The sequence below is a fragment of the Elephas maximus genome, chromosome 5 (genome assembly GCF_024166365.1).
Source record: "Elephas maximus indicus isolate mEleMax1 chromosome 5, mEleMax1 primary haplotype, whole genome shotgun sequence".
In the NCBI taxonomy this organism is placed as follows: domain Eukaryota; kingdom Metazoa; phylum Chordata; class Mammalia; order Proboscidea; family Elephantidae; genus Elephas; species Elephas maximus.
The window spans coordinates 137,243,134-137,260,987 of NC_064823.1; the positions used below are offsets into that span (position 1 = coordinate 137,243,134).

The 17,854-nt window shown below is 43.6% G+C and overlaps 1 protein-coding gene across 2 annotated transcripts in view; it reads left to right on the plus strand.

The window, feature by feature from the left end:
- SEL1L3 (SEL1L family member 3) overlaps positions 1–17,854 on the plus strand; it is a 234,388-nt gene that overhangs the window by 99,638 nt on the left and 116,896 nt on the right. For both annotated transcript variants that reach the window (XM_049886395.1, XM_049886394.1), the window contains exon 2: positions 7,562–8,132. In XM_049886395.1, the coding sequence (XP_049742352.1) occupies positions 7,826–8,132 (307 nt within the window). In that variant the 5' untranslated portion in view covers positions 7,562–7,825. The remainder of the gene's footprint in view (positions 1–7,561; positions 8,133–17,854) is intronic.

The following is a 17,854-nucleotide window of genomic DNA, read 5'->3' on the forward strand; positions in this document are numbered from 1 at the left end:
GAACTTTCATCCTTGCTTATTCCACTTTTTGAATAATCCATCCCAGTCCACAAAAATGTATCTCTTTGTCCTGCCTATCTCTAAATTCTCATCCTACATAGGTCTTTTTTTGAAAGAAAGAATAGCAAGGTGTCAACACCGCCACCAGGGAACCTTAGAAAAATAACAAGCCAAGCCCCATCACATACGTGTATGTGAAACCATGCCTAACTGGGCTATTCATTCCACTTCTCCTCTAGAACAATTCCTTAAAAGGAAGCTCTTCTGTCACTTTGTGTTCATCAATATTCCGTTGAGAACAAAAGCGTAATTATCTAGAAGAGTGGTTGGCAAGCTATAGATCATGAGCCAAATCCAGCTAGCCTCCTGTTTTTATAAGCAAAGTTGTATTGGAATGTATTCGTGGTCATTTATTTATGCAGTGTCTATGGCTGCTTTAAGGAGCCCTGGTGGTGCAGTAGTTAAGTGCTCAGCTGCTAACCAAAAGGTCAGCAGTTTGAACCCATCAGGCACTCTGCAGGAGAAAGATCTGGCAGTGTGTTTCCATAAAGACTACATCCTTGGAAACCCTATGAGGCAGTTCTACTCTGTCCTATAGGGTTGCTATGAGTTGGAATCAGTTTGATGGCAACCGGTTTGGTTTTTTTGGTCTTATGGCTGCTTTTGCACTACCACAGCAGAGTAGTTGCCGCAGACACCATATGACCCACAAAACCAAAAGTATTTACGCTCTGGCGCTTTATTACAGAAGTTTGCCAACCTCTAACTGAGTCCAGCACTGTCCAATAGAAATATGAGTCACATATGTGATTTTCCTTGGGTGATGCAAATGGGTACGGGCTCAACTACTAATCAAAAGGTTGGTGGTTCAAACTTACCCAGAGGTGCCTCAGAAGAAAGGCATGGCAATCTGCTTCTGAAAAGTCACAGCCATGAAAACCCTATGGAGCCCAGTTTTACTCTGAAACGAATGGGGCTGATATGAGTTAGAATCAACTCAATGGCAACTGTTCTTTCTCAGTAGCCACATTAAAAAAAAACAGGTGAAATTAATTTTAATAATGTATTGAATTTAACTTGATATATCCAAATTATGATTTCAACATGTAATCAATGTTAAAGTTATTAAGGAGCTATCTTACATTATTTTTTTATACTAAGTCTCTGAAATCCAGTGTATATTTTACACTTACACCGTATCTCCATGTGGACTAGACATGGTACGAATTCTCACTAGCTAAAATACTGATGGCTCCTGTATTGGATAGCGTAGGTCTGTTGTTTACGTGCCATCGAGTTGATTCTGACTCATAACAACCTTCTGTACAACAGAACGAAACACTGCCTGGTCCTGCACTGTCCTCACAATCGTTGGTATGCTTAAGCCCAATCCATCTCCTTAAGGGTTGTCCTCTTTTTTTGTTGACCTTCTACCTTATCAAGTATGATGTCCTTCTCCAGGGACTGGTCCCTCCTGATAACATATCCAAAGTACATGAGACGAAGTCTCACCATCCTCGCTTTTAAGGAGCATTCTGGCTGTACTTCTTCTAAGACAGATTTATTCGTTCTTCTTGCAGTCCACGGTATATTCAATATTCTTCGCTAACACCATAATTCAAAGGCATCAATTCTTCTTTGGTCTTCCTTAGTCATTGTCCAACTTTCGCATGCGAGGCAATTGAAAATACCACGGCTTGGGCCAGGCACACCTTAGTCCTTAAAGTGACATCTTTGTTTTTTAATGCTTTTAAGAGGTCTTTTACAGCAGATTTGCTCAATTCAATACGTTGTTCGGTTTCTTGACTGCTGCTTCCATGGGTGTTGATTGTGAATCCAAGGACAATGAAATACTTGACAGCTTGAATCTTTTCTCCATTTATCATGATGTTGCTTATTGGTCCAGTTGTGAGGATTTTTGTTTTCTTTATGTTAAAGTGTAATCCATACCCGAGGCTGTAGTCTTTGATCTTCATCAGTAAGTACTTCAGATCCTCTTCACTTTCAGCAAGCAAGGTTGTGCCATTTGCATAACGCGGCTGTTAACGAGGCTTCCTGCAATCCTGATGCTGTGTCCTTCTTTATATAGTCCAGCTTCTTAGATTATTTTCTCAGCATACAGATTGAATAAATGTGGTGAAAGGATACAACCTGACACACACCTTTCCTGACTTTAAACCATGCAGTATTGTTCTGTTGGAAGGACTGCCACCACTCTTCTGTCAGTTTGTGGTGCTGTGGTGTTTTGTGTTTTGCTGTAATGCTGGAAGCTATGCCACCGGTATGTCAAATACCAGCAGGGTCACCCATGGTGGACAGGTTTCAGCAGAGCTTCCAGACTAAGACGGACTGGGAAGAAGGACCTGGCACTCTATTCTGAAAAAACTGGCCAGTGAAAACCTTTTAGATAGCATAAGTCTAGAACCCCAGATGACCTTGGATTTACTTTTACTGCACTTGACACTTAGAAGCAGACCAAAATAAAATGATCTCCGCACAAGTATAGGAAAATTTCTTTAAAATACATCATCGAGGGAAGACCCTGGAGAAGGCACACACTCAAGTGTTCTGAACCTTCTTCATCCTCGGCTGTCACCACTGATCTCCACAGTGATGAGTCTGAGGTCAGGCAAGTTGTTGGTCATGCAGCAGAATTGAAAGTGTGCCCAAGATGGCATGCTCGTTAACGTGGAAAAGTGGTCAGGTGCATTTTTAGCAATCATAGAGAAAATGATTATTATTAACTGAACTTTGTAGTGAAATCAGATCGCCTTTCTGCCAGCGTTCTGTATAACAGAGCTTTTCACCAGGGTTCCTAGCAAACTAAAAGCAAAGCAGTTGCCGTCGAGTCCAACTCATGGCAACCCCACGTGTGTCACCGTAGAACTGCGTCATAGGGTTTGTAATGGCAGTAATCCTCCGGGCTTTCTTCTGAGACTCGCCTGGGCGGACTTGATCCTCCAAACTTTAGGTTAATCACTGGTTGCTTAACCACTGTGCCACCCAAGGACTGTTAGAGTTCCTAGCATTGACATTAAAAATGTTATAGAAAACAAAAACAAAAAAATTATGGGAGAACTGGGCATAGCTTTTTTTTTTTTTAATTGTGCTTTAAGTGGAAGTTTACAAATCAAGTCAGTCTCTCCTGTAAAAATTTATACACACTTTGCTATGTACTCCTAGCTGCTCTCCCCCTAATGAGACAGCACACTCTTCCTCTCCACCCTGTATTCCCATGACCACTCAGCCAGCTCCTGTCCTCCTCTGCCTTCTCATCTCACCTCCAGACAGGAGCTGCCCACACAGTCTCATGTGTCCACTTGAGCCAAGAAGCTCTCTCCTCACCAGTATCATTTTCTGTCTTATAGTTCAGTCCAATCCCTATTTGAAGAGCTGGCTTCGGGAATGGTTCCAGAGTCTGGGGACCATGACCTCCCGGGTACCTCCAGTCTCAGTCAGACCGTTAAATCTGGTCTTTTTAACGAGAATTTGAGGTCTGCATCCCACTGTTCTGCTCCATCAGGAGTTCTCTGTTGTGTTCCCTGTCAGGGCAGTCACTGGTTGTAGCTGGGCAACCATCTAGTTCTTCTAGTCTCAGGCTGATATAGTCTCTGGTTTATGTGGCTCTTTCTGACTCTTGGGCTCATCTTTACCTTGTGTCTTTAGTGTTCTTCATTCTCCTTTGTTCCAGGTGGGTTGAGACCAATTGATGCATCTTAGATGACTGCTTGCTAGTGTTTAAGACCCCAGATGCCACTCACCAAATTGGGATGCAGAACGTTTTCTTAATACATTTTGTTAGCGCATAGCCATTTTTAAGGTATACATTTACAAAATATGAGGAAGAGGTTTGGAGTTATTCTTTGAAAAAGAACACAGTGTGATATTTAACATACCACAGTATGTCCTGGACTCTGTGCTCCCTCTTGTTTTACTAAAGAAAGAAATGTCTCCTTCTCATGGAACTTAGAAAGGGAAGCATGTGGCTCATTGCTTTGGGATGAGAAGTGCTAGCCACCCATCAGACGCTGTTGTGGTCTAGCTTCCATTATCACCAGTGGCCTTTGGCTTTGGGTATACTCTGTTGTGGTCTTAGAAAATCCTCAGTGGTGCAAACAGCCTGCCCTTGGCTGCTACACCTAAAGATTGGCAGTTTGAGTCTACCCAGTGGCGCCATGGAAGAGAGGTCTGGCGATCCAGTTCTGTAAGATCACAGCTATTGAAAACCCTAGGGAGCAGTTCTACCCTGAAACACTTGGGGTCGCTTCCCACTCGGCTGAAAAGGATTTGGTGTTTGGTTATTTTGGGCTTAAAAACTTGATTCTCATCTTGAGAAGGGGGGCTACATCTCTGCACATCTGGTCAAATGTACAAACCTCCACTTGTGAGATAAATGCTGGATGTATCTCTATTCAGGCGAAAGCAGAATTCAGCCCGGAGTACCAAGGCAGAGATGAAACAGTCTTGCTCTTAGGTGCCATGGCGTGGGGAACGTGGCAGTGCAGAAACAGACCTGAGCTTCTGGGCTGGCCACCGCGAACCTACCTGCTGGGTCACCTCGGAGAATGTCAACTCTTGCTGTTTCCTTGTCTAAAGAAATGCGGGGGAGGGCCGACTCATCACCAAGGCTCATCCACTCTAACGTTCTCTACTGATAATTATAAGACTATTTGATATTTGTTTTCCCCCTGTAATTTGTCAGTATAAATGAGAACATAAAACAATTAAGCCTCTCCCTGCGTGGGTAGACAGTTTGGATTGTATACCCCACCTTACGTATTTCTTCCCACAGGTTTCCCATAACTAATCAAAGGAATGGCCAGCCCTTCCCCTATTTTCCCTCTGACGTTTGGAGAAGCTACATTTTCCATTTTCACATCTTAGGACCGTTGCTTTTCTCCCTCCTCCCACCGCTGCCCTTTTTTTTTAAAAAAAAAAATCATTCACAGGGTACAAAATTCAGAAGATATGGAAGGATATAAGGGCAGACATCTTCTAGCCCCATCTTCTGGTCACCCTGTTCTCACTGCCAGCAGCTAAGACTGTGTGTGTTCAAACAAATATGTATTTTCCTTTTTAAAAATTCTAAATGATACTTTAAAACCTTGCTCTTAAGAAAAACAAAACAAAACCCTAACTCTGGAGCTCATTCCATTATTTGTACATGACATGTGTTCTTCCTCTTTTTTACTGGTACTAGGCACAGGTCGTTTGTGACTGGCTGTTGACCTAGAGGTTGGTGGTTCAAACCCACCCAGTGGCTTCATGGAAGAAAGACATGGTGAATTGTTTCTGCAAAGAATACAGCCAAGCACACCCTATGGAGTAGTCCTGCTCTGTAACACATGGGGTCACCATGTGCGGGAATCAACTTGAGGGCAACAGACTTTTGGTTTGGTAGTACTCCATGAGCGGACATTTCAGTTGTTTTGTGTATTCTGCTACAACAGATAGTGCTGAGGTAGAAAGCTTTTACACACATTCTTTTTGCACAAATTTGGGTATATTTGTAGGATAAAATCCTAGGAGTGGAATTGCAGGAACAGAGGGCGGGTGCATTGATACTTTTGATTGATTTATACTTCCTGATTGCCTGATTGCCTTCATAGAGGTTACTCCCACTAGCAGTGCACGAGAGTGTACGTCTCCCTACAGTATTTTTTTTAAGACTCTGAAAGGTTAAAAATAGTACCTGAGTGTAGTTCAATTTGCATTTCTTTTGCACTGGGTGAGAATTTATTTATTGATGAATTGTCTGTGTTTTTTGCTCGTTTCTAATGGATTGTTAGCCTTGTATCTAATTGGTTGTAAATTGCTTTAAAAGAAAACCTCTACCTATAGAACTCTTTGTTGATTCTTTGCTGTCAGTAGAATATAGCCCACCTTCCTTGGGTTGGCTTTCAATGCCTTCCAGAGCCAGGACCCTGCCTTTCCTTTCAACCTCATATCCCCATATAAGTACTCATGCCCATGTCTCATACTCCCATTCTAGGTTCCTGCCAAACTGATCTCGTTGCTGTTTCCTAAATGTGCATGTGTTTTCCTGCCTCTTTGCCTCTGCTTATGTTGTCCACACCACTTGCAGTGCCTTTCTATATAAGCTTCAGAATCAGTTTGTCAGTATCTACAAAATAAAGTCCATTTTGATTGGGATTGTGTTCAATCTATAGATAAAGTTGGGAAGAATGGACATCTTAATTATATTAAGCCTTCCTATTTATTTCATCCTTGAACACTTCAGTGCCTTTCCCTTTCCTCTCTACCTGAAGAGCTTCTATTCATCCCTCAAAGCCCAATTGAAATGACTGTTTCTGCCATAAAGCCTGTCCCAGAATTCCCCAGTCAGAATTACTCTTACCTGGTAGGAATAACTCTCACCTGCTCCCTTAGGACTTGGTTATAGTTTTACTGGGGCACAGACAATGTTTTGCCTTGTATCATTATGATTTGTAAACACGATTCCCTAACAATACACTCCAGGTCTTGTCCACTTTTGCCTCTCCTGCAGCCAGGGGTGGGTTAACCAGTAAGCAAGGTATGCATGGGTTTAGTTGTGTTTATTTACTAATCTGTAGGGCACAATTTCACATGGGCTTCACCACATCTTTGTTTACTGGGTAATCCATCTCTGCCTACAGCCCTAAGTCAGAATTGAAGAAAGGAGTCTGCATTTCTTTCTTCTCTGGAGTCCACCAAAGTGACCTTTTTGCTATTGGGTTTGGGATCCCTCAATCACAAACTCCTGTTTAGAAGAGCTCTTAGCACACATGCATGGGTGTCTTATGTTCAAAACAATTACCTTGATCTCATGATCAAGTTTCCTGGATTTCTTCAGAAAGAAATGTCCACATTGAGAAAGCTTCATTATTTAAAGAACTAGGTAAATATACACACGGCTAAAATCTTTCTTGGCACATATAGCGTCAGCCATGGTGGAAGAATCGACAACACGGTCCGTGGTCCAAGCTTGCCTGTGTATGATTTGAAGCAGCAGAAACCTGCTGCTGGCCCGTCCATCATGCACTCTTTGCCCTGGCCCTGAAGTTAAGGGAGAAAAAGGGGCATCCCTGTTATGTTCCCTCTGGGTGCACTTTGAACTTTTCTCCTACAATTTGATTTGGTAGCTTCTGGCCCCCATTTGAAGACAGGAAAATAGTTTAAAAGTATCTGAAGCTCGGTCGTCTCTTTTTTAATCTAACGTAGGTTCAACTGCTGCTCGATTTGTTGTGAAGTAGCTCCTCCATTTGGAAACCAACTCTGAAATTATTGCCATATGGGGCAGTTCTACTCTGTCCTATAGGGTCGCTATGAGTCGGAATCGACTTGATGGCAACGGGTTAGCTTTAAAAGTTACATTTTAATTAGCAGATGCTGCTGAGTCTGGGGAGAGCGTTTGATGTGGCCTAATCTTCATTTGTGGGTGTTGGTTTTGACATCATTTATCTTCCACATTCATTGCTTTACACAGACTGATATTTTTTATTCAAGAAAAATAATGTTATCGTATCCTGAATTATGATCTTACACCTTTCTGATTTCTTTTTCTTTTTTTCCATTTCAGAATTTTGTACCGTCTTTGGGTAGGCAGACTTCCTTGACTACGTCAGTGATACCCAAAGCTGAGCAGAGCACGGCTTACAAAGACTTTATTTATTTTACTGTCTTTGAAGGAAATGTTCGCAACGTCTCCAAAGTCTCAGTTGAGTATTTATGCTCTCAGCCATGTGTTGTCAGTTTGGAAGCGGTTGTTTCATCTGAGTTCAGAAGTAGCATTCCCGTGTACAAAAAAAGGTGGAAGAACGAGAAACATCTTCACACCAGCAGGATGCAAATAGTGCATGTGAAATTTCCAAGCATCATGGTTTACAGAGATGATTATTTCATCAGAAACTCTATTTCGGTATCCGCGGTGATACTACGCGCCTGGATTACTCACAAATATGGTGGTGGCGACTTGAATGTTAAATGGGAGGAAAACTTGCTACATGCTGTAGCAACAAATTACACTCTGCTGAAGACAGTCCCTCCTTTCGAACGCCCTTTCAAAGATCATCAAGTGTGCCTCGAGTGGAACATGGATTATATTTGGAACCTTCAGGCAAACAAGATTCCCCAGTGTCCTCTTGAAAATGGTAGGTCATTTGCCTTGCTAGGAACCTACGTCATTCTCCTTTCTTCAGATGGCTGATATCATAATAGGATGGCAGGGGAACATTCTTATATTAGTAGCAGGAGGAACAAGGAACGTAGGGAGACTGCTATCATAAGACCTTCAGCTGTCTTGTATGGAGCCTGTAATTTTGGACTTTGGGGACAAGAGGAGAAAAGTAAAAAGGTGAACAGAGGAGAAAGGTTAGGAGAGAACAGGACCCAAGATGAAAGTGAGGGGCCATGAAGGGCCCATGGGAGGGAGGCCTCCAGAGGTTTAGATCTGCTTTATGTTGGGGCCCTGATGGCAGAGTGGTTAAGAGCTTGACTGCTAACCAGAACGTCAGCATTTTGAATCTATCAGCTGCTGTTTGCAGACTCTGTGGGGCAGTTCTACTCTGTCCTATAGGGTCGCTATGAGTTGGAATCAACTCAACAGCAATGGGTTTGTTTGTTTTATGTTGGGAAAGATTATTAAAAATACTGAAATAAGGATTGGGAAAATCTTCCTTTTCTTGTCTTGCTGCCCGCCTCCCCTCAAAAGACCAACTCAAGTTTCAGTTATTATCTAAGCAGAGTGTTTCGTCTTAGCGGAGATGAGAACTAGGAGGAGGCTTCACGTCAGCCAGGGTTCAACTCCTGGCTCTATCACTTTGTACCTTTGGAACTTTTGGAGCCTCAGTTTTCTTTATCTGTAAAATGGGGATAATAAATAACATTTCCCTCATAGCAGTATTGTGAGAATTAAATGAAACATAATTGCTTAGCACACAATCAGCACTCAGTAAAAAGTAGCCATGGTGATGATAGAGTCCAAACTCTGCATTCTGTCCTGTCATGTGTTCACAATCTCCGCAGGAGCCAATACTAGAGGCCTCCTTCCTCAGCCTTCCCTAAGCGGCAAGGTTGCAGAAATCTGGCTCCACAATTAGAAGTGGAGGTCTGAGGTTCTCTCCATTGGTACAAAGAACACCTTATTATGTGGACAGGGAGTCAACCAGGGCATGTTCCCAGGAACCCAGACAAGGTCTGTCAGTGTTTCCAAAAATGTGGCTTGTGTCAGAATCACCCAGGGCTCTTCTTGCAAATGCAAATTCCTAGGGCCCATTCTTTATCCACCCATTCAGAAAAAAAAAAAAAAAATTTTTTTTTTTTTCAGAATCTGTGGGGGAAGGGACCCAGGAATCAGCATTTTAAGCAAGTTCCTCATGACTCTGAAGTACCCTAAAGCTTGAGAACTTCTGGTGATCTTTCTCTCAGGAGTTGCAGGCAGGCTTGGCGAGTGGAGGAAATTTATGGTCCTGTGACAGCAGACCCTTCCATGAGACAGGCCTGATACCTCCTCGTCTTCAACAGGACTGGTTTGGGGCAAGGACTTAAGGACACAGTGTTCTAAGCTCTTCCTCTGGTAATTAATTTCTTGTCACCCCTGGGATTTGATTCATCAGACCTTTTTTGAGGAGAAACAATAAAAAAAAAAAAAATGGCTATGGTTATTTCCTGGTGCTGTCCCAAAGCAGGAAACCCTGGTGGTGTAGTGTTAAGAGCTGTGGCCACTAACCAAAAGATCAGCAGTTTGAATCCACCAGGCACTCCTTGGAAATTCTATGGGGCAGTTCTCCTCCATTCTATAGGGTCGCTATGAGTTGGAATAGATTTGATGGCAGTGGTTTTTGGGTTTGGTCCCAAAGCAGCTATGCATATTGTTGTTATTAGTTGCTGTGTAGTTGATTCAAAGACCTGAGAAAACCTTATATTATGGTTGTTCAGAGGCCATTTGCCATGGGGACCAGCACGTTTGACATTATTTTAAAACCTGTATCTTGAAATACAAGCTGAAACTGAAGAAAATCAGAGTAAGTCCACGAGAGCTAAAATATGACCTTGAGTACATCCCACCTGAATTTAGAGACCATCTGAAGAATAGATTTGACACATTGAACACTAGTGAAAGAAGACCAGACGAGTTGTGGAATGGCATCCAGGACATCATACGTGAAGAAAGCAAGAAGTCATTGAAAACACAGGAAAGAAAGAAAAGATCAAGATGGTTGTCAAAGGAGACTCTACAACTTGCTCTTGAACGTCAAGCAGCTAAAGCAAAAGGAAGAATTGATGAAGGAAAACCACTGAACAGAAGATTTCAAAGGGCGGCTCGAGAAGACAAAGTAAAGTATTATAATGACATGTGCAAAGAGCTGGAGATGGAAAACCAAAAGGGAGGAAAACACTCGGCGTTTCTCAAGCTGAAAAAACTGAAGAAAAAATTCAAGCCTTGAGTTGCAATAGTGAAGGATTCCATGGGAAAAATATTAAACGACGCAGGAAGCATCAAAAGAAGATGGAAGAAATACACAGAGTCATTATACCAAAAAGAATTAGTCAATGTTCAACCATTTCAAGAGGTGGCATATGATTAGGAACCCATGGTACTGAAGGAAGAAGTTCAAGCTGCTCTGAAGGCATTGGCGAAAAACAAGGCTCCAGGAATTGATGGAATATCAATTGAGATGTTTCAACAAACAGATGCAGCACTGGAGGTGCTCATTCATCTATGCCAAGAAGTATGGAAGACAGCTTCCTGGCCAACTGACTGGAAGAGATCCATATTTATGCCTATTCCTAAGAAAGGTGATCCAACCAAATGTGGAAATTATAGAGCAATTTCATTAATATCACATGTAAGCAAAATTTTGCTGAAGATCATTCAAAAACGGCTGCAGCAGTATATCATAGGGAACTGCCAGAAATTCAGGCCGGTTTCAGAAGAGGACGTGGAACCAGGGATATCACTGCTGATGTCAGATGGATCCTGGCTGAAAGCAGAGAATCACAGAAAGATGTTTATTTGTGTTTTATTGACTATGCAATGGCATTCGACTGTGTGGATCATAACAAATTATGGCTAACGTTGCGAAGAATGGGAATTCCAGTACACTTAATTGTGCTCCTAAGGAACCTTTCCATAGATCAAGAGGCAGTTGTTCAGACAGAACAATGAGATACTGATTGGTTTAAAGTCAGGAAAGGTGTGTGTCAGGGTTGTATTCTTTCACCATACCTATTCAATCTGTATGCTGAGCAAATAATCCGAGAAGCTGGACTACATGAAGAAGAACGGGGCATCAGGATTGGAGGTAGACTCATTAACAACCTGTGTTATGCAGATGACACACCTTGCTTGCTGAAAGGGAAGAGGACTTGAAGCACTTACTAATGAAGATCAAAGACCACAGCCTTCAGTATGGATTGCACCTTAGCATAAAACAAAAATCCTCACAACTGGACCAATGAGCAACATCATGATAAACAAAGAAAAGATTGAAGTTGTCAAGGATTTCATTTGACTTGGATCCACAGTCACCAGCCATGGAAGCAGCAGTCAAGAAGTCAAAAGACTCATTGCATTGGGTAAATCTGCTGCAAAGGACCTCTTCAAAGTGTTGAAGAGCAAAGATGTCACCTTGAAGACTAAGGTGCGCCTGACCCAAGCCATGGTATTTTCAATCGCATCATATGCATGTGAAAGCTGGACAATGAATAAGGAAGATGGAAGAAGAATTGACGCCTTTGAATTGTGGTGTTGGAGAAGAATATTGAATAGTCCATGGACTGCCGAAAGAAAGAACAAATCTGTTTTGGAAGAAGTACAGCCGGAATGCTCCTTAGAAGCGAGGATGGCGAGACTGTGTCTTACATACTTTAGACATGTTGTCCAGAGGAATCAGTCCCTGGAGAAGGACATCACACTTGGCAGAGGACAGGGTCAGCTGAAAAGAGGAAGACCCTCAACGAGGTGGATTGACACAGTGGCTGCAGCAATGAGCTCAAGCATAACAATGATTGTAAGGTTGGCTCAGGACCAGGCAGTGTTTTGTTCTGTCGTGCATGGGGTCGCTATGAGTTGGAACCGACTTGATGGCACCTAACAACAACAATAACATCTTGAAATAATGACAGACTCCCAGGAAGTTGCAGAAATGGTACAGAGTCCCTTGTACCATTCATCCAGCTTCCCCCAAGGATAGCGTCTTCTGTAACAAGAATACAACATCAAAACTAGGAAACCAACATTAATCTAGTACTATTAACTAGATTACTCACCTTGTGCAGGACTCACCAGTTTTTCCATGCACTCATTTGCGTGTGGAAGGGAGGGTGGGTGTGTACAAAAAAAACAAACCAAACCAGTTGCTGTTGAATCAATTCTGGCTCATGGGGACCCCAAGTGTTTCAGAGTAATGTACTCCATAGGGTTTTCAGTGGCTGTGATCTTTCAGAAGTAAATTGCTAGGCCTTTCTATGTTGTTGTTGTTGTTGTGTGCCATAGAGTTGATGCTGACTCATAGTGACCCTATATGATAGCATAGAACTGCCCCATAGGGTTTCCTAGGCTGTAATCTTAACAGGAGCAGATCACCAAGTCTTTTTTCCTGAGAGCTGTAGGTGGGTTCGAACCACTGATCTTTCTGTTTTGTTAGTGGCTGAATGCATAACCAGGGCTCGTTAGGCCTTTCTGTAGTTCTATATAACTTTGGAACTTTTTGCTTTAATAGTCCTGTTCTGTGTTTGGCTTATTCTGTGTTGTGCAGAGCTGCAAATATGGAAAATCTAAGAGAAGAAACTAAATTTCCTTTGTCTGCGTGTGCCGGTTTGTGGCAGGGTGGGACGGGGAATTAAACGTCTGAAATAAGTCCCGCTGCATGCATTTTGATGATCAATGTGCATACTTCTTCCAGGCAGAACTCCATGTTAGCATCTGTCTGGAATGCCTTCCACAAGACGCCTAATTTGTTAAGGAGAATAAAGCACGGTGCACACACAGCCTCCACTTTGCTTTGCCTCCGACTTTCCCAGGGCTTAATGATTCCATTTCATGTTTGGCAAATCATATATTTCTTATTGAAGAATGACTGAATTGCAAGCTGGAAGTTTTTGAATGAAGTCATTTATGAACTGGCTGAGTACTTAGGACTCCTGAACAGACCCTTAAAATGCGAGTCGTCTTTTCTTTCTTTTGTTATTTCTTCCCATATTCACAAGGCTCAGGAATAGCACAGTGGGATTTTTTTTTCTTCCCACCCGCCTTTGGGGTGAGAACCAGTATAATAAAACTTTAATGCAGAGAAAAGCTCTTTCTAAGAGCTAAAGCCACTGAAAACAGGGGGCTCCATGAGCCCCGAAAACCAGCTCTGTTCACATGACTATGATTGTTTACTAAAAATGGGAAGCGTTTTTTCTCCCTCTCTTTAAAAGGCAAAGGCGAAGAACTTCTGCAGCAGTCCATATGGACAGTGTCCACCGCCTTTGCTGTTGAAGACGGACATGGGGACAGAAGGGGTCCAGGCCTTTGGTTTGTTCTTTTTTTTTTTTTTTTTTTTAAATATTTTATTGTGTTTTAGGTGAAGGTTTTCAGAGCAAAAGAGTTTCCCATTCAACAATTTGTACACAGAATGTTCCAAGACATTGGTTGCAGTCCTTTCAATGTGTCAGCACTTGCCCCATTTCCACCCTGGTTTCCCTGTTACCTTTGTCAGGATTTCCTACCCCTTCCTGCTTTCTCATCTTTGCTTTTGGGCAGATTTTGCCCTTTTGGTCTCATGTAATGAACTGTTCTAAGGAGCTCGTTCCTCTTGGGTGTTACTGTTTACTTTGTAGGCCAGTCTGCTGTTTGGCTGAAAGGTGGTCTCTGGGAATGGCTTCAGTTCCATGGTACAAGGGTGTCTTAGGGCCACAGTCCTGGGGGTTCTTCCAGTCTCTATCAGACCAGTATGTCTGGGTTTTTTTATGGATTTGATTTTTATTCTATATTTTTCTCCTGCTCTGCCCGGGACCCTGGCTTGTTCTTAGTAAGAACTTTATTTGGCTGTTGATGAACAAGAGTCAGGACAGAACAAGATGGCACTAGTGAGGCGCAGAGTGGAGCCGCGGGGGCGCCTTTCATATCTGATCACTGTCGCAATCTGAAGCAGCACTGATGTGGAGTTTGGAGAACGTTTTCTGTGTCAAGTGTCTGATGTCCTCGGATGAATCTGCACTTGAACTGAAGTACCCCCTGAGTTGCCTTTGTTTTCTCTTCCCTTAATAGAGAGGTGAGTCAGAGTCCCCAGGTGCAGATATTAGAGGAGTATCATCAGAAGGGCCCCCACCAAAGACTTAGATTAGGGTGCTGTGGCGGGGACTGTGTGTGGCCAGATACACCCCTCTGTGGCATATCTCCTTTTCCAGGGCCAGGTAAGGCCCGTGGTCTGATTATGGTAGAGGTGCAGCTGATTTTGTCTGGCCCTGAAAAGTAAACCTTCCCCGGATCAGAAGCCTGGAGCCTTTCAGAACATGCGAGCCAAGGCTCAGCCATGTGCCCGCTGGTCCACCTGCTCCTACTGTGTTCTGGGCACATGGGCCGGAGATGTCTGGCCAGACAATGCCTGTGGCTACACTTACTGTTGCTTGTTTCCTTGGAGGAGAAGACTGGGTGCTGTCTGTTGTCCCACAAGTCACACGTGCTCCTGACTCATGTGTCAACTCACCCAGAGAAAGAAATCAGGTACTCAGGCTGGTGGCTCAGCCCCAGACCTTGGGTCCACCTTGCCTTCTCTTTCCCCCACATCCTAGGTGCAAGCCATCAGCTAGTCCTGTTGCCTCCACCTTCAGATGGTATGTATCACATATTCAGCCATTTCCCACCCTGAGTCCTGCTACCACCCTGGTCTGAGCCACCATCTCCTTGTTTGGGCCTCTGAAAATGGCTTACCAGGGTCCCCATTGCCCTACACACTCATTTCCCACACAGCAGCCAGTATGACCAGATTAGGTTATCCCCTGCTTCAGACACCCCCAGTGTCTCCCATTTTAGTCAGGATCAACCTGCCCTCCTTGCCGCGGGCTGCAGAATCTGCCCTGCCCCTTGTCATCCTCATCTCCTACTAGGCTCCCTTTTGCCCACCAGCTCCAGCCACACGTGCCTTCTTGCTTCTCCTTGAACATACCAAGTTCATTTCCACCTTGGGACATTTGAGTTACTGTTGCCTTTACCTAACGCGCTCTTCCCGCAGATCACAACATGGCTTACTCCCTTACCTCATTCATCAAAGCCAGTGGCTGTCAAGTTGATTCCGACTCATGGTGACCCCATGTATGGCAGAGTAGAACTGTGCTCCCATAAGGTCTTCAGTGACTGATTTTTCCGAAGTAGATCACCAAGTCTTTCTTCTAGCTCCTGGCAACCTCATGTGTTACAGAGTGGAACTGCTCCATACGATTTTCTTGGCTATCATCTTTATAGAAGCAGATTGCCAGGCCTTTCTTCCATAGTACCTCAGAGTGAGCTCAAATCACCAACCTTTAGTTTAGGTTAGTAGAGAAGTACAAACCGTTTCTGTCATCCGGAGACCTCACTTCATTTGTACCTCTGTTCAAATGTCATCCCATCAGAGAGGGCATCCCTGACTCCCTTAACCAAAGCCACAGCTCCTTCCCCACCCCCCTTCCATCCCCACCCCCACCCCGTCATTATCCACCTTGATCCTGCTTTATTTTCCTTCATAGCCTTATCACCACCAAACACTATAATTAAATATACTTAGTTGTTTACTTGGAGCGCTGGTGGCACAGTGCTTAAGAGCTCGGTTGCTAACCAAAAGTTCGGCAGTTCGAATTCACCAGCCGCTCCTTGGAAATAGTATGGGGCTGTTCTACTTTGTCCACCCATTTTTTCCTGTTGCCGTTGAGGAGATTCTGACTCATAGTGACCCTATGAGTTGGAATCACCTTGACGGCAACAGGCAAAGGGCAATTGTTTATTTGCCTGTCGTCTGTCTCCCCCACTAGGACACAAGCCCCATGACGCTGGTATTCCCAGAATTCCTGGGTGGTGAAAGGGTTAAGAGCACAGCTGATAACTGAAACGTTGGTGGTTTCAATCCACCCAGAGGTGCCTCAGGAGAAAGGCCTGGTAATCTACATCTGAAAAGCCAGCCACTGAAAACTCTGTGGAACACAGGTCTCCTCTGACACAAATGGGGTTGCCATGAGTCAGGGCCGACTGGGTGGCAGCTGGTTTTTTGTTTGTTTTTTAGCACGGTCGTCCATACACAATAGGCCCGTGGTGATGCTTGTTGACTGAGTGAATGAGCGCTCCTAGCCAAGAGGAAGGACATTTGTCTCCCTTACGTTTATGTGTGAAGGTCACTGTGACAACATGCAGATACGCCTCACACAGCCCTGTTGCCACATTAGGGAGCATATGCGGTGGGGGGAAGTAGGGAGATAACTGCGTGCAGGGAAGGCGTTTGCAGCGCTCTGCACACACGTGAGATGGGGGATTCAGGGAATCAGGCTGGAAAGGCAGATTCTTCAGAGGTTCTTAGATGCCATGCCAAGGTGTATCAAACATTCTGCCCTAGTGTCCAGCTGTATGAATATTTCTCTGATCTTCCCTCTTAGATCAGATACTCGGGGGAAAATGGCGGTCTCCTTCTTTTCCAGCCTCTTTTCCTCTCACTAAAAATTCATTCTCAGATCCAAGGGATTGTAAGCGTGATTTCTTATAACAAAATTCCATCACAACAGAATGCTTGCAGGTAAAGTCAAGTGTTGGAGCCATGCTCCATGTGTCTTTGTGACAGTATTAGTTCATGTGCTGGATTATTCCAGACAACAGCACACCGAAATGATATTTTTGGTAATTATAAGTGCTGTGTATATGACACTTTTGGGGCGGGGGGGTGGGAGGAGAAACCAGACTTATTTTTTTCCCCCTGTAAATCATAGGAGTGTGAATTCTTCAGTAATACTACTAATTAATGCCTAACATTGGCATTGCCCTTTACAACTGCCAAAATACTTTTCCCATGCACATTGTCTCATTGAATCCTCAAAATAATTCCATGGAAAAAAGGGTATTATTCTTGTCCTCTCTTTACCGAGGGGAAAACCAAGGCTCAGGGAACTGGTTTAGCTGGAGTTCAAGCCTCTGATTCTTTTGCCTTTGCTATGCCGCCTCTCTACAATATGCTAATACAGTCCTAACCCAGGTTCTAAATTAGAAGGTGTAATTTTTTCGGTTGAATTTTTACCATGTGAATCATGCCCTTTCCCTCACCCACTGGACTTTGTCCCTTTGAAGCAGATCAGCCTGCAATGAATGGAGCAGAGGCCCAGGGCGTGGAGACCTCAGAATGTGCCGGTTCCTTCTCACTCAGAGATTTTGTTCTCCCCTTTTTTAATCAGAAAAGTAACACATACATCTGGTAAAAAATTCAAATAGTGTAAAAGGGTTTAGGGAAAAGAGTAAGTTCCCTCCCACCCCAGACCTCTTGTCCTGGTCTCAGAGACAACCTCTGTGACAAGTTTCTTGGGTTTCCTTCCAGAATGTTCTGTGTACATATACGCATTAAATCAATGTTGTTTTTGTTAGTGGCCATCGAGTTGATTCCGACTCCTGGAGAACCCACGTGTGGCAGAGTAGAACTGCTCCATAGGGTTTTCAAGGCTGTGAATTTTTGGAAGCAGATTGCCAGGCTCATCTTCCAAGGTGCCACTGGGTGGGTTCAAACAGCCAAGCTTTTGGCTAATAGTCAAGCGCTTAACACTTTGTGCCACCCGGGGACTCCTATCGTATTGATAGCTCACTCTTTTTCATTCCCAAATGGAAAGATACTATAAACCCTTGTTCTGCCCCATTGACAATACGGTAAGGATTTTTCTG